Consider the following 26336-nt stretch of genomic DNA (forward strand, 5'->3'; position numbering starts at 1 on the left):
CAAACAAACAAGACAGGCTCACCTCAACTCAACACTTCCATATTTCACACTCAGAGACAACAAACAATAAAAAAAGCCATGAGTGTGGGTCAACAGCGAGAAAAGCAAACAAGACGGAGTGTAAAATACATCCCTTCTTTATTTCAAGAGTAAAAACATCATACAGAATAATATAATATTATATAAACGCCCCCAAAAAAGTTGATGAAATGCTTTGTGTCCTTCCTACTCGCCAGCAACACTTCAGCTTGAAGACATTTAATAAAAATCCTAACAGAAATAAGAATGTATATTTTTAATAATTTTTTTAAAGATCAAATAAAAACATGGAGCTGTAACATGAGCCAATAAATACCCAGTCCTTCAGACACATTGTCATGTTTCTCATAACAACATAATGAGATAATATGAAAATGAGTAGCTAAAAACCCCTCTATGATTATAGTACACTCTTTAAAAACCCATGAGGAAGTGAACTAAAGCCAAGAGCTGTGAGACTTTGAGGCATCTCGACCACTAATCCTCTGCAGCCACTGGTTGGTTTATTTAATGAAACTATAAAAAATAATTATGTGTGTGTGTATTTATGTGGGAGTTGTATCTTGTAGTTATGGAGATTACTTGAGAGGTTGTGTACTGCATGTGTGTGTGTATGTGTGTGTGTGTGTGAAGGACTTTAAGGGTTTAAAATGAATGGAGCCAAAAACCACAACAGTTTCACTTAATTGTCACAGCCAATGACTAAAAAAAGAGAGATGCAACATGTTAATGTCAACCAGTAATTCATCTTAATATGCATGATGGTGTCTGAGGAGTTTACAAATGTCCCTCACTGATGCTGTGCAGCTAAAATTAAAAAAAGCCAGGTATGGTCCGTTTCTCCATATTTACATATGTACATCAATTTACATGTTCTATTCTACAAAACTGAGATTTACTTACATGTCTTCTTTTATTTAACCCCAGGACCAAAAGGCAATCACCAACTGTAACCGTCACTGGGATGCAGCGTCATTACAAACGCTGTGGTGCGATATCGGGGGGGGGGGCACTAAAACAAAAATTGGCTCCTGATCACATACTTGGATCTAAGAGTCTTAAAAGTTACAAACGATATCATGAATGCTGACTGTGGATTGATGTACATTGTTGAATGAATGGTTTTCAAACTCTCTGTGGTTTCAGTAAGTCCGAGTGAACTCAGTGGGCTCCTTTTGTTCACTCTACATTCAACATCCTCAAGGTTGAAACCTTAAACTTTAGCTTAACTCACCTACAGTTTCTATGTGAGCAGAAGCAAAATAAGCCAGATCACTGAACTTAATTAAAACATCAAAATCATATTGAATTTTTACTACGTCTCTTCTTCATAATACTGTCGTCTGCAACCACGTGTCAGATGAACGAAAATCATATAGGTTTTCATTTCAAACGAGCCATATCTGCTACTATAGTTCTGTTACTCATGAAAACCTCCATACTCTTAGTTCACACAGTACTTGGTTGCAGACAGCTTGGCTCGATGTTTTCCTCTGAATGAGAGTTTGTTCTAGCTTCACTGCTGTTTGAGTTTCTTGTATGAAATCCACAGTGTCAGAGTAAGTTCATGTAGATGTGTTTGTCTCTTTGTAGAGTGTGTCATGTGTGTGTTTTAGACCTGGTTCCATTTTTTTTTTTCATTGAAGTGCAAATACGGGGACTGAGACTGCCTTTATTTATCATGCAAACGTCCTTTCTTTCCTCTCGGCCTTCCTTCTAGTGTCAGCCTTCGCTAATTGTTCGTTTTAAAACCACACAAGAATTGAATCTTTTTTTCACTGTGTGCATCCACCAAGCCTTTTCTCTCTGGACGAGGACAGTGAAGCAGCTTCAGTTGAACTCCTATCGTCTGTTACCTCTGTCAAGTACAATGTTTTCTATGTAGTAATAAATACATTTATGTTCCTCTTATTGCATAAATAGATACAACTTCTTCCAGCAGGAGGTGGTTCTTGTAGTTTCTTGGTGTCGGTTGCATAAAAAGCACCCCCCCCCTCCCTGCTGTGAAGTCATCAGCAGATGATGAGGTCATCTTCAGTGAGGTAGCATCACCGTTCAGCCTCTCTCTGTCTCTTCATCTGGAAGAAAGCGGGGAGATGTCAACAAGGAGGACATGAAGGACAGATCTACATCAGGAGTGAAACACCAGATTTCCCTCCAAGAATTGAGTGAGGTAAAACAAACACATTTCCCAGTAGGCAGGGCTACGTGACCATGGTAATAATGCTGACTCTGCTGTGACTCAGCACGGAGACGTGTCGGCACACGCTGCCGACAACTAACTTGACCCCACTGTCGTCAGAATTTCCTTTCGGAGATTGTACCTCCAGATGCCGGATGATGAAGAGGAGGAGAAGCGCTTCCCAACAAACAAGGAGTTTCTCTGCTCCTGGGATGAAGTCTTGGTCTCCATGGTGACAGGCTTCTGCTCAGGAATCTGAGCAACTTGAAATCTGTGAATAGAGCAAAAAAATACAATTGTCGTCGTGCTCAGATTAAAACAAGGCGATTGTGGTCGTATGGCGTCATCTGTCTGTCTGTCGACTTTGTGAGGGTTTTAATCAGGTCATGTTGCTGTAGAGATTTACTTTGTTGCATTTAAAAAATAAAAACTACACAGTTAACAGGTTGGTCTAGTCCACCAGAATAGTGGTAAAATGACAAAGTATAGGAAAAAAATGTATTATTTGAATTTTATATACAAAATATAATATCTTAAAGTATTTCTCCCTTGGCAACTGGTTAATAACTTTTAACTGAGTGGGTCATGGTGAAAGATTATTCAGATAAGGCAATATAGCTATTTAATGAAGTGCAGTAGGGTAAAAAGTAGAATATGTGCCTCTAGAAAATATAAAAAGTAGTAGAAGTATGAAGTAGTAGAAGTACCTAAAAACTGTATTTGAGAACAGTATATGCAGTATATAACACCAGTTATTTTCACTTTATCTTACATGAAATTGTGGAAAAGCAAAAACACATAAGAATTGCATGTGTCATTGTGTGTTGGGTAGGACAATGTGAGTCTCACCTCCCCACAGACAAAACTGTCAGCTCTCCTTCCTTCTTCTCCCTCACTTCAGTCCCTTCTACATTTTCTTGTACAGCATTTGGCACAGCACTTTGTGTATGGTGGGTGTCGACACACACTCCCCCCAGCAGGGGGCTCTTCTGCTGGTCGGTGGACGTGTCCAGGGAGGGCAGGATGAGGGTCTGCGGGGGCTTCAGGGGATCTTTGAAGGAATCCAGAGGAGGTATGAGAACAGGGGGCCATTTCCTCTGAGCACAGCGGGTGCAGCGGTATCCGTGTTTGGGGGCCAGGCCGGAGAGGCCAGAGATGGTGTGGAGGTGGGACTGATGGGGGCAGAGTCTGGGGAGGGAGCGGAACGGAGACAGCATGGGAAACCTAGGAGGAGGAGCCAGGGAGCAGCTGATCAGTGACATTTCAACTTCTGTTTCAAGACATTTTTTCAGGTGGATCTGTAAAGCCCCCTCTTATGCTCAAATGACGTGCTGATGGAAAATGAACTGAAACATTGCTGGACTCTGTCTCTCTCTCTGTTCTTTTGTGCCGAAAAAGAAAAGGGAGATGAATACAGCTGTGCGACCCACCCTGTTATAGTGAGTGACCTGCAGTGACCCCAGACGACTTCTGCAAAACCTACCACCCACACATGCTAAGCAGCGTGTATGTATGTGTGTTTGTGTGTGCCTGCGTGCAAGCGAGAGAGAGAGAATGTTCTGGAATCTAAGGCTCACATGTTTCAGCAGCCTATTGAGCAGTAGCACAGAGCCAGAGGCCCCTGGGACCTCTCTCTATTGTACATGTGAAACACACACTCAAGTGCATTGGATCCAATTTCCATTATATAATGTTAAGAGATGAGATGAACTTTAACAAAACTCTACAGGAAAAACAGGGTCAGCGCCAGAACGGAGCACAAGTAATTCCCCTACGTTTTCCATCAGACAGCTGAGCTGAGGCCATAGTTCAGTGGTGAGGACTTGTGGTACCAAGCTGTATGTTACTGGGCCTGTTAGATTCACTTCTGACTACTTGAGCAATTTTAATGACAGCAACTTGCAACCCAAGTTCCGACCAAAACTGCATTTGGTCTTGTAAACTGTGTGACTTTACGCCGCCTGGCAGCCAGTGAGCTTATCGACAGACTGAGCGTTGAGGCCTCGTGACTCAACAGACAGCGGTTACAACTATGTGAGACGTTCACTTCAGACATGTGGGAGTGAGTCAGGTGCATGTCCTGGATGTCTGCTACAAGGAGCTGACTTTTTTAATGTTTTTCTTTTTCTTGTACTTTATGTTTATAGAGGAGTGAAAAGAAGAAGCTGTACTATATTTTTTAATGTATGTTGAACAGAAAACCACTGGACACATATAGGAGTATAGGAGAGTGTGCAGTCTCATACTTGATTGAGGAGCCTTTGCTCAAGGCCATCTGTTTGCTCTCGTACTCCAGCAGCAGTTCCTCGAGTGCAGCAGCATTTTCTGAAACACACACACACACACACACACACACACACACACACACATACGGACACACACTCAGTGATTATGTTGACTACAGTTATAGTTACTAACTTTTTTGTTTTGGTAAATACTGTAACTTCCTGACAGCATGAATGTTGTTTAATATTGTATTCGAACTTTATTAACATTAATCTTTGTATTTAATAGGCAATTGATTGGAAATTGAAAATTAAATTATCTCTGGGAGAGGTTCCAGATATGTTGAGATGGATAAGGGATTGAAAGTTTATCCTATGCTCTCTATTTTCTTATAAGTGATGTAGGAAACTTAGTGTTATTTAGCAGATGTACAGTATGTGCTTGTTTTGTGATATGGAAGTATACAAGTATAAATATGCTGTTGGCAATTTTAAAACTCATACTCGCTAAATGCTATATCTCCAGTTCAAGAGCTTAGTTGACTTGCCGTCTGTTGAAATCAGCCTCTGACCAACATGTAAAATGTTGTTAAAATGTGTTTGAAGACATGACTTGACATGATGAGTTATCTTAATGAAACAGCACCATTGACAGACATGAGTATAAAATCATGCTAAGAAAGTGCAAAATTAAGTTTTACAGCAGTGTAAGCAGTCAGCAGAAATACTAAATACTAACTTCAACTATCAATTTGAGACGGAAAGACAAAGAGCTGCTGAGTAGGCAGCGACAGAGACGCGTCCTCGGTCGCGTGACGTACTGTGACGACTCTGTGGACGCGTGTTCTCCTCTAAAGCCACAGGGGATGAAATGTCTCTGACCACTAGCTCCTACAGTAGGTGACATCACCGTTGGTACTTGCTCGATATATACCTTTCTTTTCAGTGATGAGGCGAACCAGGACGCTGATAGTGTCTTCATTCAGGTCGTCAGATATGTAGGGACAGATGCTACCTAAAGACGCAGAAAGAGAAAATGACTCATCATTTATACTGTTTATTGCAATGTTAGATTCTATAAACTGATTAGCTGGCAACCAAAGCACATTTATCCAGTAAATGGGAATTTATTGTATCTTTTAACCTTGTTCTCACTTGGAAAGCACTGTTACATAAAAAAATAATAAATAAAATGCATCATTATTATTATTATTTATCAGCTTTACGAATTTTTCAGAAAGCGAGTAAAGAGACACATTGTCCAACTTGCAGAGCCAGCACACTTCACACAGTGCATGTCACTGCTGGGATACTGTGCTGCGATAGGGATGGATGTGGATGACTTAACAGCAAAGAATAGATATGGCTCCATGGCAACCCCCCCCGACCATCCCATAATAGCACAGCACAGTGAGGCAGCTGAGAGGAGAGGGTATAGAATAGCTCAGTCAGCGATCACGCTCCACTCAGCACTGTTGGAGCACACAGAGCACTGTGTGTGTGTGTGTGTGTGTGTGTGTGTGTGTGTGTGTGTGTGTGTGTGTGTGTGTGTGTGTGTGCATGTGTGTGTGTGTGTGTGTGTGTGTGTGTGTGTGTGTATGTGTGTGTGTGTGTGTGTGTGTGTATGTGTGTGTGTGTGATGTACCAGACCCACCCATGCCAGGTGGCTTTGTGTATCTGTAAATTAAAAAACAAAATGTGACTGTATAGGTTTTGGGTGGGGTGTGTGTGTGTGTGTGTGTGTGTGTGTGTGCATGTGTGTGTGTGTGTGTGTGTGTGTGTGTGTGTGTGTGTGCGTCTATGTGTGTGTGTGTGTGTGTGTGTGTGTGATGTACCAGACCCACCCATGCCAGGTGGCTTTGTGTATCTGTAAATTAAAAAACAAAATGTGACTGTATAGGTTTTGGGTGGTGTGTGTGTGTGTGTGTGTGTGTGTGTGTGTGTGTGTGTTTTTTGTCTGTTCTTGCTTAAGCAGTGTCAGGCTGTTGTTAAGCCTCAACAATAGGTCTGTCGCCATAGTGGCTGTTGCTATGTGAGGATAACAGCATCACTATCACACACGTCTGTATCATCTATTTGTTCCTTCCACAGTCAGACTGTGACTTTTTCAGTGTGAGCTACGTCGAGGCAGCATTGTCTCACCTTGTTTTCAGATTTTCAACTTGACATTTGAGCTTCAGAATTAAAAGTTCATATTCTGGGTCATACTTTTAATTTGGGTTATTACATGAGAAGGTTAACATGCTCTAATGTTCAGTTTCCTCAGACTGTCCATTCCTGCAGCTCCTCTTTTCAGCCTCTCTCTGAAACAGTTGGTTTTAGCTCCTGTCTCTTTTAAGGCCCCCGTCCCAATGAAGCCTTGTCTGCTGTGATTGGCCAGCTGGCCCACTCAAGTGTGATTGGTCAACAACATTCAGCGCATATAGGAAGTGTCAGCCTCCGCATGCTGTACCCCGCTTTGGGAGCGTCAAACCACAAAAGTCGAGATTTGACTCAGGGCATTTCTTTCTTCTAGTTAGTGACCCCACATTTTCCATCTCTGTTTCCCCGCTCCAGCTTTTTCTGTCCCTGCACTCTACAAATAAGTCACATCTTTCTGCGTCTGTAGCCCTGCACAGTCGAAGAGTCATCTCTGCAGAGTCTGATTTTAGCCCAGCCGAGCTGAGCCTGGCCTTGCTCTAATTGGTCCCCCAGGGTTTTCCCCCTGACGGGAGATGATGAGGAAAGTGCTGGAGTAAGAAGTTTACCTCCAAACTTCGCTAGGTCAGGAGGACTGCAGTGGACAGAAAGAGAGGCGGGCCGACTGTGCACTGCAACAGCGATAGTTACATAAGAACGAGAGGGAAGGGCGGAGAGAGATTAAGTTTCCCAATGTTGTCTCCTTCTGCCATCTGATCATTGTATTTTCTCTCTTTTCTACCTGCAGTCTACGAATTTCACCTGACACCCTGCTGCCTTACTCGCGCAGCTTATCTCTGCACCGTTGCATCATCTGTCCTCGGAGCTGTGCAGGAGGAGGCGAGAGTGGATGAGGAGATAGCGTGTCCTAAAATCACCCCACTTGCAATTGCCAATGTTCCACCTGATGTTTCTTACACATTAATGTAGTGGAAAAAGACAACATTTTGTCTTAAACTTGTCATTATGATTTTAAAACTGAATGCAGTGTAATGGCGATAGAATAACATCACCTTCCCAGCTTTTTATTGTCTATCGGCCTTGCTTTTATCATGTTATGAGCTTGGCCACTGGTAGGCAGTTTTAGCGGAAAAACGACTACTAGGTTTTCGGCACAAAGGAACTGGAGTTTCATATATAACACATATGGACAGTCCATGAATTTCCAATACCCAAAGAATGGGACGGAAGAGGAAATCAGAAGCGAAACCGAGAGGAATAAAGGAGACGGGACAGAGAACGAGAGGAAAGTGGAGAAAGAAACAGGAGCCATGAACCATAAGGTGAGGACCCGACTGAATTATTGATCCGGCTGGGAAAGGAGAGATGGATGGTGTCATGTTTAGACAAGAAAGGGAGGGGGGTGTCAGAGAGCCAAGAAATCGGTGGAATGGAGAGTTGAGGGACAGACACAGAGAGCTGCCGGGGGACGGGGGTTGAGGGAGTTTCCCTTTAGGGTGCAGGGACGTCTCAAGTTTCACAACAAAGAGACACAGGCAACGCTGGATACAAACGACAGAGATCATTGACAGGGAGACTGCTGCTATGACCTCTGTCTGGCCTGGCAAATGCCTGAAATCCTCCATCACATATTCAAACAGGCAGTTTCTCTTAGATGTGATCCCTTTTAAAAGATATTAGATAGTATCGATTTAAAGTAACTGTTGTTTTTTTCCAACTGCTAAAATCAAAGTCACAGTGACAGCTACAGATAAATTTTCCAATGTTGTGAAAACGTCAGAAGTTCTGGTCTGTTGAGGCGGCAGATGTTCTCTGACACTCATGATGCTGTCACACAGCTTCCCTCTGAGCCTCGCACCATCAGGTGAGCGAAGGAAAAGCCAGCTTAGCCTTTAAATCTGTACATGCTTACACACCAAATGACAGTAACTGCCTGAATCTGACCCCTGGATAAGCTACGCAACAGCAAAGTGTAATAGCTGGTAAAAATAAAGAATAAAAACATGTATGTAAGTATGCAGTGTGGCAGAAACAGAAATCACGGCTTCAGTGGACAGGGCATTGCATTAACATGGTATAAGGAATGAGAAACAGTAGTAAAATAAAAAGAAGATGCCCTGAGTGTAATTGGATAGTTATTCAACTTGATGACCTCTTACTTACACTCCTTAAGTCAGTGGTTGTTTAAAAAAGAAGTCAACACAATAGCACAATTGTGTTTGCTAAATCGAACCAAACTATGACCCACATTTTGAGTTTGTGCAACTGTAACGTAGTCACATAGTAGACGCCAAGTTTATGAAAATGTCACATGTTTTATGTGGAAACATAGAAGGAAGTCCACACATGACTGTGGGTCCTGTCCCACGACAATAAACCCCATGGGCCGACAGGCTCCCACCTATTAATACAGGCCTGAGAACCAGACAGGTACGGCACATCAAGTATAATATATACATAAAGGAAATATGGGTGTACTTCTCACATTGTGTGCACAGCAGTGTGGTGTAGGTAAAAAAACAAAGCGAGCAAGAAATGTGCAAGTCTGTTCAGATCAAATCAGGGCGTTAGGTGTGCCACAGATGAGTTGTCACGTTACCCTAACCATATTCTAGATCCTAAGAGGAAAAATTGTTTTCATTTGGGTCAACGGCTGAAAAATGAAAAAGTTTCCAGATCTATGACGAGTCCTCCAGGACAAACACGAGTAAACGCTGTTACAAAGGACAGAAATAAAGAGCCCTCAAACCACAGAGGACGGGTGTGGTAACACAAACTTGCATTGCTTTATCACGCTGTGATTGTCTTCTCTCTCTCTAAACTCTCCCTAGTTTTCTATTTACTGATATCATCCACTCACATCCCTCTGTCTCTAATTATTCTTCTCCCCTCCCCCACCTCTCCTTAGTCTTCTCTCTGTGTTTACTCAAGTCAGTTTCTCTCTGACGTCGGGAGGGCCAGTGAGCTGATGGGAACGGTTTTTTTCCCCCTTTTCAAAAAGGAAAATTACAAAAATAACAGCGCATGCTTAGAACAACACGGCATGCATGGCTTGTCGTGACCCTTGCAGGGTCAAAGTTCAAAAACATAACAAGACTCCCATGCAGGATTGCCTGCAGTTACATCAGAGATATATAGACTGTGGCTGCTCACAGACGGTCCTGCCAACACTTGACCACGTTGTGTATATTCGTGTGTAAATGCTGGTTTCAATCTCATCACTCTCTTCCTTCTATCTTTTCTCTCTCTTCAAAATGTCCCCTTCTCCTTCTATTTATTTTTCTACTCTCTTTTTTCACAATCTCTCTCACCTTCTTTCTGTGGTGTGGCGGCCTCTTCGTCCCCTCCCTCCTTGTCGGCTGTGCAGCGGTATCCCTTCTTCTTCAGGATGTTGCAGATAAGGATGCCCAGCAGGCCCATCACGCAGAAGACGGGCACCAGAGCGAAAACGGCGTACTCTGCTGTCTTCTCCTCGGGGCTGCGAACCACTGTGCCGTTGATTGGTTCACCTGCACCAGCGGATGGACCTTTACCCACCGTGCGAACTGTCCTGACATGCAAAAGTGCTGTGAGAAAAGTAGAAGAAGAGATGTGAGAGAGGCAGGCGGTTAGAGCAAGTGCAGGGTGATATCTACGTGAAGAGCTAATTAGACTGACTGTACACTGAATATTGGATTTGCACATGTTGCAGGAGCATGCATACTTTTCACACAGGGACCTTGGCTGGAAACTTCCTCTGGGGCAGAGGAATAAAACCTGCAAATGGAAAAGAGAGAATAGAAAAGATCATAATTAGACTGACAGAGGCGGAAAACAGCGGGGGCCTGTTTTACAATCAAAGAAGGAATCAGTGGTTTCAGACTGTGGCGTGTGATGCTCAGTGGCACAGGATGTTGCCTGCCCATTGAAAGGAATGATGTGCGCGGGTGTTTTCCTGTTTTCTCGACCCAGAGAAAAATTAAATGACTTAATTTAGAACGAATAAAAGTTTTACGAGGTAAGTGTTGGTGCAGTCCCTTTGATTGTCAGGCCAACAGCTGGATGGAGGGTGCACAAGCAGACACAGCAGGTAGGCCACCAAAGACACAGACTGGCAGTCCTTACCCAGGCAGACAGTCTCCACAGATGGCATCTGTGGTCGCAGTGCCAGGGGTTACAGCCTTTCGGCCGAGGGCCTTGCAGGAGGCATGTGGATGGCAAGGTTCAGAGTTGAATGCGTCTGAAAAGGTTGCGGTCGGGCACAGTCGACATCGCACTCCCTCCGTTGGACTTTGGACCTGCCCACAAGCCTGGCGAGACAGAGAACACTTCTAAACTCGAGCAAAAGAGGCTGCAAAAGCATAAAATGAAGCATCTCTATGGTAAAGAACCGGCAGCTTTTAATAATAAGTCCTGAATGAACATATGCTCTATCGCAGCTTCATAAATACAACCTGCACGCACCAAGAGAAACACGAGACACCTTGAAAAAAAATCCCCCTTGCGATACAAAGCAATGTCGTACATGTTTGCAACCATTAAAATGTGATTTATTGAAGGAAATAACATTAATTTATGATGAGACACCAAACACATAAATCACATGGTAAAATAGGAGATGCATTAAATGTGTGATTAATAGATACGGTCTAGATCTCTGGTGGATATTAAGCTGGCTGGAGTAAATTTTTTTCCACTGTAAATCACAAAAAATATGTATGCATTTAAATCTTGCAGGATAGGTGAGGATAATTATGGATCACATAGTTAAAAGTTAATTAGAGAGACACAAAATTCCCCTGTAGCAACAAATACTGTAATAGCAGAGTTATAATGGACTAAAATGTCCCCAAAATTGTTATAAGTTCTTTTTTTATTTCAGTTTATATTCTCACCTTGGAAGGCTCCTCTCCTGCGGGGCAGTGCAGACACGCACACTCTTCCCCCCACCGACACTGCACTGCTGCAGTCCCACCACAGCCAAACAGCTAAAACACACACACACACACAAATGAAGGTTACACACTGTGTAAATCATGATGTACATGTCACCTGGTCTTTAACGAACCAAATTCGGTGTTAGCGACAAAGAGTAACTCTCTTGCACGATTAAAAGTTCTAGATTTATTGCCGATGCATATTTACCGTGAGAAGGACAAGAGCTGAGCAGCAAAGGTGGTTCCTCATCTTCTTCAATGTATTCTTCTATGTTCATATGATCTGGAAAAGACAGGAGACAAAAATCAAATGGTTTAATCAGTCTGTATTGATATTTTTATATTTAGGACTGACATTTCAACCAGAGCTTTTTGACAAGTTAACCTGTTGACCTTTCAAGTGCCATGAACGTCTTGCGACTCTTCTCATTCAGTCTCACCCACGCTCACTTGGCAAAAAAACACCTGAGTCATTTTTGTGACTTATCCAGAGCACGGTGGCTCCAGTGACAGGGAGGTGTAAGGAGCAGTTGTAAATGCCGTAAATAACATTTACCATGAATCAGGACCTTCTTATAGACGGGAGTGAATGAACCAGGGCTTGCCTGTGGCTATTTCTGTCTCGTAGTCACTCACAGACACATTTAAGGCAATCATTCGTGCCACATATTCATTTGTCAACACGTGCTGACTTTCTCAAAATAACTTGATATCGGCCGGCCCTGAAAGCATTTCCTCACGTGAAGGTGAGTTAGAAAAATTGTATGTATCAAAACTAAGTGACATCATGACAAAGAGCACATCAAAAAGTGAGGATGGTTCCCCTGCCTTACTGTGCAGTGTTTTTTTTAGGATATTGGAAATAAAATGAAAGCTAAAGCTCAAACAGGGCAATCTTTTGAGTCGACATTGATGGTCGTCATGTCTAAAGTTAGCTATTTGTAGCCGCAGAGTCTGGCAAATATTTCACAAAAGCTAATTTAAAACCCTAAAGCCCTGCAGTGCACACACTTACATATTCATGTGCACATAGAACAGGTGGTTGGCATTTATATCGCTGCTATACTCTCACTATTTAACTCAATGGATTGAGATGAAATCAAACCTGAGGTCATTCTTGTTTTCATCATAGTCTTTGTCTTTGTCCTGACACCTACACTGACTGGCAGAGCAGCAGCACTGTGCCCATTGAAAGCTGCAGAGGCTACAGTGCTAAGTTCCACCACACCACCTCGCCGCTCTGAAGAGGATCAATTTCTCACAAATGAGCTGAACTGTCAAGAAATGACACAAAATGTTGGCAGTAAGAATTTAAACTGAAGCTTCTCCTGATTTTCTTCATTCAACACATAACTGGTGTAAATTGTCAATGCGGAAAAGAATGAGTTAGAGAAATAAAGGCCTTTCAACACTGACTATACAGAATCCTAACAATTTTTCTCTCTTTTTTTTAAAGTCCTCTAACATTGTGGTCCTACAACACTCACTAATCAAGTGGACAGTGACAAAATAAAACGAGAAGTTTTGTTGCATGAAATTTGTTGTGCGATGTTGTGGCCACAATTACATGACTGCGGAGTATCATCAGGTTTGTCAGCATACAGCAGCTTATTTGTGGTGGAGACCAACATAAAAAACGTTCACTTATCAAACCACATCTACACAACAGTCCGTATGAATACAAAGAATATGAATCTGAATATGCCAAAGATTGACAGCACAATGTTAAGAATGTTTTTTCGTCCTTCTCTGCACTTTTGTCCCAGGAGAGAATGAAACTGAAAAACTTCTCGGCCCCAAATAGGCTTAAAAAAACACAAAAACACAAGAGGCATTTGACATGTCAGACCAATGGGAAGAGAAGCAAAGGAACTGAGTGACACATTAAGGATGGAGGAAGATGCAAGAAAAGGACAGAAGACGTTGAGAAAGTGACAGAAATTTAATGGGGTCTTCAGTCAAAGGAGGAGAAGTAAGAAAAAAGATGGAGGGTAAAAAAGGATGAAGACATTGTGGCTAGTGAGCAAAAGAGAGAATAAAAGACGGAACAATAAAATGGGACAGGGAGGAGAAAGACACAGCGGCACACTTACCCCAGACTTGCAGTTGAATTACAGTTGCCCTGGCAACTCAGCGAGGATGCTATGCTACAAATGCTGAGTCAGGACCCAACTCAAATATATATGCAGAATTTCTAACAGTTGCCTCAAAACAACAAAAACCTGATCAGAGTTGTACTTGGTCCAACTTTGACGAGTGACTCAAAGGTCACTGAATTTTACAACCTAGAAAAATGTGAAAAATCTACAAAGATGTAACGGATGGACTCGGAAAAGCAACTACATAGAGTTGAAACAAAAGGCAGACCCACACAAATCTATGTAGCTGAATGGAGGATCCAGTGTACCTGCCTGTGTCTTATACTGTCACTGTGACCACAGACACACCCATGACCTCTTAGGACATACCCCTTCTATCACAGCTAAAACAGTGAGTGTGTGAATGTGTGTGTTGTGTATGACACACACATGGCACACAACACAAACACCTATAAAGCATATCCCAATGTGTGTGTGGTGCATTGATTTATAAAGATAATTGTTCCTGCAGGTGACACACACACAGAAACAGGCACACGCACACATCTGGAATACCATAACATCCAGCCAACACCGAGTTGTGCCTTATACAAACAAAGCCAATACAAAAAAGTAATGAGTTTATGATTTTTGGTCTGGCAATTCCGTCGTGCCAATGACAGGGCTCTGGAGTATAATTTCAGGGAAGGAAGAGAAAGATAAAGCAAGGACAGAAAAACACTGGCAAACGACACAATGGCAGAAAGCAAAAGGCTGATCGGGCTATAGAGGAACAGAAGAGAGAGAGAGAGAGAGAGAGAGAGAGAGAGAGAGATGGAAAAAGGAGAAAGTGGCAGAGAGTGAGATTGCTAAAACCTGATAGCATGATATATATAGAAGCATTTGTTAAAATGTCATACATACCCGAGCAAGAGGCAAATTACAAGTCACACACATATAGACTTATACAAACACGGGCAAGTAAAGAAATGAACGATAAAAAGCGATCAATGAAACGACAATGATAGAGAGAGCCCTACAAAAATGGGACCTTAGAATTAAAGTTTAAAAAAAAATATTCTTCTAAAGTGTCAAGTAACAAATTGGACCTGGTTAGAGGCGGTGAGGAATGTCAGCTTCTCCTCTCTTGACCTCCAGAAGTGCAGTCGCTGCAACAACTGTGCTTGAACTCCAGCAGAGCCGGAGCAAGGTACCAATGATTTATATAGTGTGATGAAAGCATATAATTTGAAATCATCATCACACAGCAGCAGTGTTTATTCAAAGGTTGGTTTGGGAAGCTTAAATTGAGGCCTCAGATGGAGGGAGCAGAGTAGAAAATCCAGATTCACATCAGTTCAGACTGGCTTCATATTTAACCTGTGGGGCAAAAAAGCTTTTAGTTACTTTTCTTAGGAGACATAGCTCCAGGTCAGAAAACTGCTGGCTGTAACTTTTGTCCGTCTTCTTTGAACACTCTCTATCCTCCTTATCCTCTCTGAGCTGTCTAATTGCATTTCATTGTCTGAATGTTTCCTTTTTCATAACCTGGCTTTCTTCACGACTACCGAGCTTCGACTTGCGGGTGCAGTTGAATGGATGTGTGGGTTGATGGAAAAAGAAAGAATGAAAGAAAGGAATAACCCTAAACAATAAGTGGAAGAGGACAACAAAACGGTATAAAGAAATTCAAAAACACCTCAAAGGAAAGGGAGGTGAGCGTGACAGCTCTTCCGACACTGTGTAAAACAGTAATTAGCCCAAACTCGTCACTGCTGTTGTTGGACACATTCAAATAACAAGTCGCGACAACATCAGATGACCAGTCACATTTTCTGTGTTGTTCAGAGGACCTAAAAATAGCAATAATGAAGAAGTAATGGCGAGGGCATGACAAAAACATGGATATGGTTCTATTCTGTGGTGGTTTTTGGGGCGAGGACCGGCATCGCTGCTAATGTTTGGGAGCTTTTTCTGGCTCCTTGATGTCATGCAACAGATGAGCTGTTGCATGAAAGCCTACTGGATGAAGCTTGGAAGGAAGGAAGGAACCACAAAAGAGGAAACACGTGAATGAGGTGACCGAGCAGCAGGGGAGATCAAGGGTAAATCAAGGGCAGGCCGCCGCATCGTTGGCTTCTGAATAATGAGCCATGTTTTATCAAATACAAAGGATTCCGGTTGGACACGATGACTATTTTATTTATAATGACAGTGTATTATAGAGACAATTCTACAGGCACAAAAATACATGCCAGTCATGCTCACATATCCTAACCGTATTTAAGTCAAGCTGCTATCAGACATGCACTGAAGTCCAGGTACTTTCCTCAGCCTTTCCAGCTGAGTTGTGTTTAAGAATGTTGGTCTGGACATTTTCCGGAATTCTCCCGCCAGCCCGCTGGTAAAAATGTTCGGAAAAAAGTATCAGTGTGAGCCCATAAGAGAATACACCAAGAAGATCTATGAGATTCATAGAGAACAAGTGGGCGCTCTTCCAACTGAAAGGTAACGTATTTGTTACCTCATAACGATAATAATTATTTTTCGCAGAATAGGTGAGGCTGAGTTGTTTACCTGAACTGACTTTTCTGGCTTTTTTTCTTTTCAATCAATGGCATAACCAAATATAAATTAGATTTTAAAAAACTATATTTTATTCTAATCTGGTTTTGCTTGACTAAAGACCAGGTCCAGTTAAAAGTTTTTTGCTTTCATGTACATAAAGTCACACAGATCTAAAACATCACAAACAACAACATATTTAAGTACATGAATAACGATGACAATCACCCGCTTCTAACCAACTGCTTAGTTTAAATATCTTCCGATTTCTGTCCTTTGCTCTGTGTGTAGTGATGCATCCTCAGAGTAACACAGTTAAGTTCAAAGGATTACTCGCTGCTCTACAAGTTGAGAAATGCGCCTTTGTTTTAGGCTCATAAAACCCTTTAAACATCCATGAGATTATCTCAGAAATGCATCGTCACCGAGCCTGAGACAGGGTTGTTTTTATTGACAGCTGAAAATGGTCTAACCGTGTACAGTAGAGATTTTTGAGACTGTACATCCTCTTCACTGAGCAGAGACACCGTACTGCAAAGTATAAACCTTTTTAAATGATTTTGTCTGTAATGCTGAAATTTAACCATGATTCAGGTAGAAAAAGTGTTGTGGAAAAACTAAAGGGTGCTGAATTATCCTTTGGTGCTTCAAAAGATGCTGATGGATCCTCAGGGCCTGTTGAAATCACTTCAAAAGAAGCAGATTTCCCCCCCGTCCATCAAGGGTTAGAAGTGCCAACAATGGCCACCTATTAAAACGAACTAGGTCACGTAGAGTGTCCGGCTTTGGGAAACAGCTCATTGTGATGCACATGAGAATTATCTTACGGCCAAGACGAGTGAAAGACAATAGAAAAGAACTGAGCTGGCAAAAAAAAGGTTTAAGGTAATTACACTCCATTATCCATCAGACATCTCGTGGACCGGGAGATAATGTGCACATGCATGACAACGACGCTATTGGGACAACCATACCCTCTGTTTGACTTAATGGAGGTGCCCATTATCGGCGAATGAAAGGCTGATTTACGCTACCTCTTTTTACGTTAGTGCTCAGACAATGTCTCATTATGGGGAGCGTGTCTGATAACTGTCCAGGTGTCGCCTCTGCACACACGTCTGCGGATACGTTTTCTCTCGCTCGCCTCTTCGTGTCCGTCATTCCTCCCCTCTGTCCTTGGGTTGACGTGATGCCAGTCGTCAGGTTTTCCGGGGGAACTGCACACCGGCAGAAGCTCAACAGGCCTCTCCTGTGTCTCTGCTGCACACTGCCGGTCAGACACGGCTTAATTGGAACGAGAGAGGTTGAGTTGACCAGAGCGAGTGGAGAGAGAGGGCAAGAGGAAGAACAGACCAGAGTCGTTCCAGGGACCCAACAATCTAGCTAATCCTGATTTCCCACATCCATCACGAAGAAAACTCAACAGAGGTGTTTCCTTTCTCTTTGTTCCTTTGAAACACATCTCTGGGAAGTCATATATTCAAAGGCTCTGGCCCCCCTGCGACCCTTAAAAGGATAGATGAAGGATGGATAGAATTTACCCTATAGATTTTTAACTTGTTTTTCATAATTTTAGGATTTCAAAATTGAAGAATTTTTTGATGAATGCCGCATTACAAACAAACTCACTACAACAAGTTCCTTCTATTCTTCTTTCCAAGAAAATGTATCTATGAGGAGAAACTTTGCCATTACTTGAACATTTTCTTTCTTCCAAGGAACTACTGCCAGAGGTGTTTTTAAGAGTCTGGTATTTTCCCTTACACCATCACCGGCATTTAGTGGATGTAAAACAACTCTTTAAGTTGTAACATCTTAAATTATAATTAATAACCCATACACACACACACACACACACACACACACACACACACACACTAAACACACAAAAACAACATATGCAGTTTAAAAACAACACTTTCAACATCTTATCTATATTAGTCAAACAAGTAGCGAGGATTTAGTAAATTACTGTTTTAGTCACTGGAAAAATCGACAGCATCTTGGAGCTGTTGATGTAAGGTTTGACTGCAGATGCCCTGTTAGCATGAGTCCCTTCAATTGAACTGATAATGAAAGAGAAGTTTTTCAACTTTGTAGATGTACACTTTTAAACCTGGTAGATGACTTTTGTCTTCAAGGAAAGTGTCTGGGACATGAGCATGATCCACTTTCGTGTGGAGCGTTAAAAGAGAAGCTTGATACCACTCTCATGTCTGTACAGGAAATAGGACGCAGTAGCTGGCTACCTTAGCATCTAGTCGGTTGATGGAAAGATGCTGAAAAAACCCAATTTACACTTTGGGGTTTGTATCAGATGAAAAAGATATTGATTAATAAGGTGTTAGTGAGTTTTAGAGGTGCTGCAAGGTAGATTTTGTGGGATTGCACAGGTTTTTATGTCCTCCTTCCTACGTCCTGACATATCTGTAAACGATAAAAAAATGACCTGGTCTTCAACATTCACTAGCAAATTGTCCCAGAGTTTCCCGCAACCAAAATTATTATAATATTACACTTGTTTTCAACACTTACATAAATAATGTGTTGTTGTCAAGACTGTTGGTTATTTATGAGTCATATGCAAGCGTTCACAACAAAGCGTTGGTGAAAGGTACGTTTGGTAGATGAAGCAATTGTCCCCCTCCTGATGAAATTTCCTGCGGTGCATGCATAAACATGTGTACATGCATGAACACTTACACTTTATGGACCTGGTTTGGTGGTTTGAAAATATGGTCATCATATATGTAGCTTGTAATGGAAAAATAGATCAGGTCATGCCTGTATGCACTCTCTGTTAGCGTTCCTGTTCTGTTCTTCAAATGTACCGTAATTTTCGGACTATAAGCCGCGCCTTTTTCCCCCATTTTTCGACCCTGCGCCTTATATAACGGTGCTGCTAATCTATGGATTTTTACAGCTAACGGCCACTAGTGGACCTCCTAAATCTAACAGGTTACAGTCCACCAACTTTATCTCTACGGGCTCTATGACCGGTCCGCGGTTAAAGCAGCGAAAAGCAACTTTCGCTCAAGTTTGCGAGCGGATCCTGATGGCGTGGAGGAGTGTCAAAACATCCACGATCACCAACGGGTTCCGAAAGGCCGGACTGCTGCGTGATGAAGAGGAGGACGCCGCCACAGGCTCAGCTGAGGCCCTTCAGAGGCTGTTCGATTCCGACAGTGACGAAGAGGAGTTCGTTGGTTTTGAGAGCGACAACGAAGGAGAGAGGAGAGTGGCTGACGAAGCCACCCTGAATCTGTTCGTTTCCGACACTGAAGATGAGGACTTTGGTGGTTTTAGTACGTTATGCAAATATGCAACTTGTTTGTTGAAATGTTAATAAATGGGAGCTTCCTCAAGCAGCCATCTCTTTCCTGACAATCCCCTCTGTGCACGAACTCTTACATATGGTAATTAACCATTAAAACACCTGCGGCTTATAGTCCAGTGCGGCTTATAGATGTACAAATCATTAAATTTAGCTGCTGCGGCTTAAACTCCGGTGCGCCTTATAGTCCGGAAATTACGGTAATAGTATTTCTGAGTTGTGAGACAGTGTTCTGCTGGCTACAGTCACGTGTTCAGGAATGTTCGTTCCTATTCTCGATAATTGTCAATTAGCAATCCCGTTGATGTAGGGATCAAAGGTATAGCTCCTGAGATGAAAGGATCATAGGCATACACCATCCTGTGATCTAGCACACACACACACACTCCTGAGATCACAGGATCAAAGGCATACTCCTGTGATCTAGCACAGCGGTAGGAATTCCACCCCAAGCTTCATGTTAAACAGAATAAAATGAGAGGGGTATCAATCTCAAATCACAAAGTGTATTTAAGCAAAATTTCAATGTATTATGTTAATGGTCATCTACTGTGGGTCAGTGAGTCCAAAGACAGACATGAGAGGAGGGCAAGAAGAACAAGCACTACGTTTAACCAGACCTCTTGGAATGTTTTATGTGTCAAACAACTCCTACCCCTCTACTGCACTGTATTAATCTGTACATATGTGAAAGCACTTCTTTATTTCTTTATGATTTTTTTATGGATGAAGGTGAATATATATACATATCAGCAAATAAGCAAGAATCCATTTTTTTCTAAATTTGTGGCAAACCCGACCACAAGCAGGCACGCTCACCAACATCCACATATATTTATGGATGTAACTAAGCTGTGTTTTGAGTTGCATTCAAGATCTCTATAAAAGTGCTGCCTCAGAGAAGAGGTTCAATTTCCTTCTCTGTTGGCTACATTGTCATTACTCAGCGGTTGTTTTGAAACAGGGCAAGTCCGTAGCACTCCTCACATGAGGGATTGTGTGGATCCTCTTCAAGCATGACACGCGCGCAGTCACTCACTCACGCCTTGTCAGAAGGAGATCAACCAGGACATGCTGGTGTGTGATTTGCTCTGGCAACTGAAAGCCAGCGATCGGTTACTGGCGAGTTCAGTTTGCAGACTGTGGTTGCTTTCAGATTTCCTACCCCAGAGCTGGCCTGTGGGGTAGCGACTGTCTGCAGTCTCATTTTCTTCTTTTCTTAAAGCTTATTTTTAAGACTGTCATTAAACAGCGCACAGTAAGGGGTGACAGGGCCACTGGAGGGGACAGAGGGGAAAGGTTGTGAACTCTGGCCAAGCAGGGCGAGATTACAGCTGTCGGCTTTTGTCTTGACTGAACTGAAATCTCATGAAATGTGACAGTGCAACTATTCAAGGTACGGACCACATTTCAAACACAGTGTGTCAAAAAAATGTGGTGGAACAATTCCCTTTGTTTCCTTAAGTAAATCTTGCAACACTATTGGAAAAACACTTCCTTAAAGCCCCAGTGTGTAATGTTTGTGATTTTCTGGCGGCATCTGGTGGTAAAGTTGCAAACCGCAACCAACTGAGCAACCGATAGGGGACACTTTATGGCTAATTCCATTCCCGGTTCCCGGCAGCGCTAAAAGTTCAACGCGAATGCGACGTATTCAACATGACGTAGCAAACATGGCAACTTTGGAGGTTGGGTCCACCTCATGTAACTATATTTAACTCATTCAAAGTTGACGAAAAAACAGTGGTTCTTTGTTGCAGGTGATTATACATATATGACAATATATCAAATCTCTTCCGGTTTTTGAGTCTAGGTCTCCCTGTAATTATCCCATCCTCCACCAATCTGTATGTGCGGAACGCTGAGCCAGCTTGGACCGGGAGCTGTGGTCAATGCAGGGGAATTTCTTTGGCACAGAGTTTCCTGGCTGACGCTCAGCACAGGGACGGAAGACTGTTGGCGGCATTCCCAACGACTCTGGTTGAATGGGAGGATGACAGGATTGATGTGCCAATTAAAGCTTAGCTTAGTTATTGACACACACACACACACACACACAACCACACACACACACACACACACACACACACACACAAACAGGGCCGAAGCAGTTCATCAGTCGACGTCCGATTACCCTGATATCCTTGTTATCAGCTCTAAGCCATTTCTCACTGTTCTCTTCTCATTTCTTTCCTCTTCTTTCTCTTTCTCTCTACATTCCTTTCTTTTTCTATCTCCATCCCTTCATCCCAAAACCTGTAATACATACAGTGTACAGTAAATGATGGGTGGGGTTGAGCATGTAATGGGGGTTTAATTTGGCTCAGGGAAAAGCCACATGTACACTCTTTGCTGAACCAACTCGTAGTTAAGGCAGGGGCCCGTGCGTGCGTGCGTGCGTTAACATCAGTTGAGCACACAACAAAAGACATTTGTTAAACACTATGCACTTCTCAGAATGATAATGATAGTGTGAGTACATCCTGTCCCAATATAAATATGTGTTGCTATCACAGGAAGGAAATCTCTCATATGTCAAACAACATAACCATCAAAACACTCAAAAAGACTCAATATTTCAAATATAATGGATTCATTTTCATGCTTCGGGATTAAAGAATGAGACAAATCATTCAAACTCACCTGTGTAGTTGTTTTAAGAAAGACCAATGATACTTTTGTGACTAATGAGCACATTACCTTGTGTTAGAGATTAAACTATAATGTTGGGAAAGTATATTTTTTATGGATTAAACTGTGCTTGTCGGGCCAAGTTAAAGAACATGTGTTCACTGAGTGTGTAAAGTTGGAGGGACTTTTGCATCATGGTGGATGAGATGTACTAGTGAAGCTGTTCATGGCCCTCTTCTAGTGTGCGTGCGTGTGTGCGTGTGTGTGTGTGCGTGTGTGTGTGCGTGGTCAAAAGCCACTTATTGTTACCAGCATACAGGAATTTGAACGCAGACAATGGAAGCCCTCGGCCAAAAAGGACAGTCTCATCTTGGTGCTCGCCAAAGTGCATGTGCTCTTACGCAGCAGTCTAAGTAGCCAAAACCTCAGTGCAGTGTGAAGTGTGTGACGGTGACAAAACTCAAAACCAGCACTTAATAAAGCAAATCACAGAGAAAAGAAAACAAATTGAAACATTGTTGCCAACTGTACACTAACGCTGACAATTTACGGTTCCCTCCGTATGTTCTTATAATGCAACATGCTTTTACAAATAGGTAATCATTTTATATGTTGGTTGGAACTGATCAGCTGGTGTGCCTCATCCATACAAAATAAAAGATAATAAAGATACAGCATGAATTGGTCTATTCACATCATTTACAAGTGAGGAGGAGGAGGAGGAGGAGGATCGCTCCAACAGTGAGGTCATCACGTACCCATGACAGTGCGTCACTCTTGACATTAGATAGCGAACACAAACCGGTTCCCATGGTTTTCACAAGTCAAGTGAACTGAATTTAAGATTGTTTCGGTTAAGGCACAATAACACGTTGTGTCCCATTACATCAGCAACATGCTACGAAATGCTATTGTAAACTTGAAGTGACACCACGAAGCCTAGTATGTGGTTGTTGTTTTTTTTGAGAAGCTATCCCAGATCATTTAAACAGCAACGTTTGCACCGACATAAATAATGAACTACATTTGTCCTTTCCGTCTCTGCTGTTTCGAACCCGTTGAAAACGGACCGCGGGGACCTACTTGGTCCAGAAGTCCATCGCTTGGTACCATAAGTGCCATGCACCGTGCGCCTTGGCGCGGACGGACACGATTACCCTCCGTGCGTAAAAGTGGTCACTGCGGTCGGACAGGCTTTGCGGCGAGGAAAAGCCCCGACAGTGACTGACATAGTCCAGGTCAACGACCGGCTCCGGCAGCCGGTCCCCCTGCAGCCTACAACAAGGGCAAGTCAAGTTAGGAGACTTACCGGTTTGGTGAATGAAGACGGTTACAACCAGCGTTGAGGGGCGAGCATCGTCTGCGGCAGTTGCGATGTCCAAAAACACAAACTGACGCGTGGAGATGGATGAAAACCACAAAGGCCGGTTCACGAGGTTCCCGTCTCTACCTCCCTCCCTCCCTCTCTGTGCGTACTGGCTCGGTGAGCTCACACAGTGCGTCACCGGCTGCAAGCTGAAACCCCCGTCGGCCGGTGTCGGTGAACCCCCTCTGTCGGTGGCTCTCTGTGAGCGGCAGGTGGAGCAGGCGGTGGAGGCTCGCAGCTGCCGTGGGTGATCTGATACAGAGAGATAACTCACATGGGCCTTGCACCGTATAGAGGCCCAGAGTGTTCAAACTCTGAATGAGCAAGTCAATACGAATAGATCGCGACAACGGAAGTCCGAAATTCAGTTCAGATAGTTCCCGGAAGTTCTCGGCGCGCAATTCGAATCCATTATTTTTTTGGGGGGTAATTAGTAGTCAATGAATGTATATTTACAATATAGCAGACCGACATGCCTATGTAGTTACTCTGTGTAGTTAGTCAATACGGGTTTTTTTTAAATCATAAATAATCATAAATCAACACAGACGGTCCGTTGACTCCATTCTGCTGCTACTCTAATGCGCCGCTGCTCACTTCCGGGAACTATTCCTAGGCTCCATGATCCGCCATCGCTGGAAAAGAAATGTGTCCATTGGAGTGAGGTGTGGTGCCAAAAAGTGATCGTCTGCCCGAAACTGATTTCATGTGGATCAAAGTCTCATTACACAACTTTATAAAGATATGTCTTTCCTTTTTGGAAAATCCTGCTATAGTTTAAAAAAAACAACCGACAGACATAGGTGAAAACTTAAGCTACTTGGTTAAACTACAAAATAACTGGATGTTACTTTGGTGTGAGTGAGCTGACAGCCAATCACACGCGCTATGTGTCTGGGAAAAAAACAGGAGTTACAGAGCTTACCTCTGTTGTTACAGGAGCCTATTGGACGGCACCTCGTCAGAGGCAAAGCATGTTAATGGCGGCTCTGTTCAGTTGTAGTTTTCCACTCAGACATGATGGTGGGACTGTCAGACGGCACGCACAATACATGGACCCTGAAAGTAAAGCAGATAAATGGAATTCAACCATTGTTCATTTTATTATTTACACCTGTTATTTTCTTGCAGTGTGACATGTTCAAAATGTCTTCAGCAAAAAAAAAAAAGGCCTGTTATTGTGTCCAGCTTTTGTCTGTTGGGACTGTATATAGGTCATATTCATAGGTTACACCTAAAGACTTGCAACACTCACAGGTCTGAGTCATCAAAATCAAACATCAAATGTGTTACCTGAACTGAAGATGCCTCTTAGTTAGAGTATTTTGACTTATACATTTCACAGGAGAATGTATTGGGAGATATGTAGATATTATACTTAGGATATATTTTAGGGTCTGGGCTTAGTTTGGTATGTCTTTGAATCTAACGTAAGTGTTGCTACATAAGGAATTATGGAATAATTGGAAAGGAAAGGAATTGGAAGGTAAGAAACCTTAATTGGAAGGTAAGAGATGTGGAGTTCTCATTTCACATAATAATTGATAGCCCATTGATATGTTCTCTGCTGCTGTGATGGTTTGTCAGGCAGAACTTATTTTGATTGAGAGAAGTCCACAGATTTGGGGTCTTGATACTTTGGGGGGTTAGACGAGATTATATTCCAACAAGAGCGCTGACCTCCGCCAAGGCTGAGCAACCCCCCAATTTTATGCTGTTTCACCAAAATCCCGGTTGAAGAAAGCTTCAAAATATTCCTGGATCCAGATCCACATCTGCATCTGGATCCCTCCCAAAATTTAATCACCTGTCACCATTGTTGAGATCAATCTTTGATAAAAAAAAAAAAAGTTTTATGCAACCCCTGAGTCTAGTGTGAAACGGGAGAGAGCATGGGTAATGAAACGCATAACCTTTTCTATCTCAATCATTATTATGTCATAGCTCTGTGAGCCAACCCTAATCTTAAATCTGTTGAATAGAAAAAGCAGCTCTGCATAGTTCAACTCTCACTGTATATGCAGAGTTTTTAGAAGAACACGGTCTTATTATCAGGGACCATTGAGAGTCATGTGTGTGACATTTGCACTATTGTGCAGCATTTTTCTTTTAAAAAGAAAAAAAAAGCAATGACTCTCCTAAAATAAAATTGCAAGATCCAACACAAGTGAATGAAGGAGATCTGATGCTCTTCCTGCGGGATGAGCCAGTTAGTCAGTGTCAGTGAGTGACTCACAACATCAGTCAGTCACTCTGCTGAGACACAGATGAATCTCTGTGCTGCTGACTTTACTGTCTCTTTCATTCATCACACAGATCATCACTGTTCGGCTCATTTGAATACTGGTGTGGGTTAGTGTGTAAGTGGGTTGTAACTTGGATGTGTGTGTTCATGAGAGCGAAGGCATAGCATTTGTACTTGTGTGTGTCCCCTGAATAGCCTGCATTCATACAGTTGTCCTCTATACACTGCAGGGCTATTATATCACAATACACTGCACTATGGGTCAGTGGGTTACAGTGAAAAGAATAGTGGATTGACTCTGAAGCGTGTTGGCAAAAACCACAGTGGTAACTCTGTGTTACTGTCAAGCCCCTGTCGATTGGGGGCGAGGAGGGCGTCGCATGGCACGAATCCATTATATTTAATAGTGACTGTTAAGGACAGAGGGAGGAATCATTGGAATCGGAAATGAACAGGCAACATGTCTTAATGGTAGGTCATTCGGTGTATAATGAAAGAAAGAAAAAGCGTCATCATCAATTGGTTTGCAATATTAAATCATACTGCAGATTTTGGGCATTATTATTACCCAACTTTCTTTGTTGTATATTGTACATTTTAAAAGAATCACAGGAAA

General features: G+C 42.5%; 1 protein-coding gene across 3 annotated transcripts; it reads right to left on the bottom strand.

Annotated features, from left to right (window-relative positions):
• Positions 1–121: 121 nt before the first annotated feature.
• relt (RELT TNF receptor) lies at positions 122–23873 on the bottom strand. 3 transcript variants are annotated; one of them, XM_035623356.2, is made up of 11 exons: positions 23419–23873; positions 11710–11784; positions 11460–11552; positions 10690–10874; positions 10289–10341; positions 9897–10151; positions 5381–5461; positions 4468–4546; positions 3071–3445; positions 2364–2492; positions 122–2117 (listed from the first exon to the last, which is right to left on the bottom strand). In XM_035623356.2, the coding sequence occupies exons 2-11, from the start codon at positions 11749–11751 to the stop codon at positions 2114–2116; spliced, it is 1296 nt and encodes a 431-aa protein (XP_035479249.2). In that variant the 5' UTR covers positions 11752–11784; positions 23419–23873; the 3' UTR covers positions 122–2113. The 3 variants fall into 3 exon arrangements, with proteins under 3 accessions (XP_035479249.2, XP_047191412.1, XP_047191411.1); XM_047335456.1 differs by lacking the exon at positions 23419–23873 and adding an exon at positions 18848–19071; XM_047335455.1 differs by lacking the exon at positions 23419–23873 and adding an exon at positions 12607–12736.
• Between the last annotated feature and the right edge of the window lie 2463 nt (positions 23874–26336).

The sequence above is a fragment of the Scophthalmus maximus genome, chromosome 11, assembly GCF_022379125.1.
Source record: "Scophthalmus maximus strain ysfricsl-2021 chromosome 11, ASM2237912v1, whole genome shotgun sequence".
Lineage (NCBI taxonomy): Eukaryota > Metazoa > Chordata > Actinopteri > Pleuronectiformes > Scophthalmidae > Scophthalmus > Scophthalmus maximus.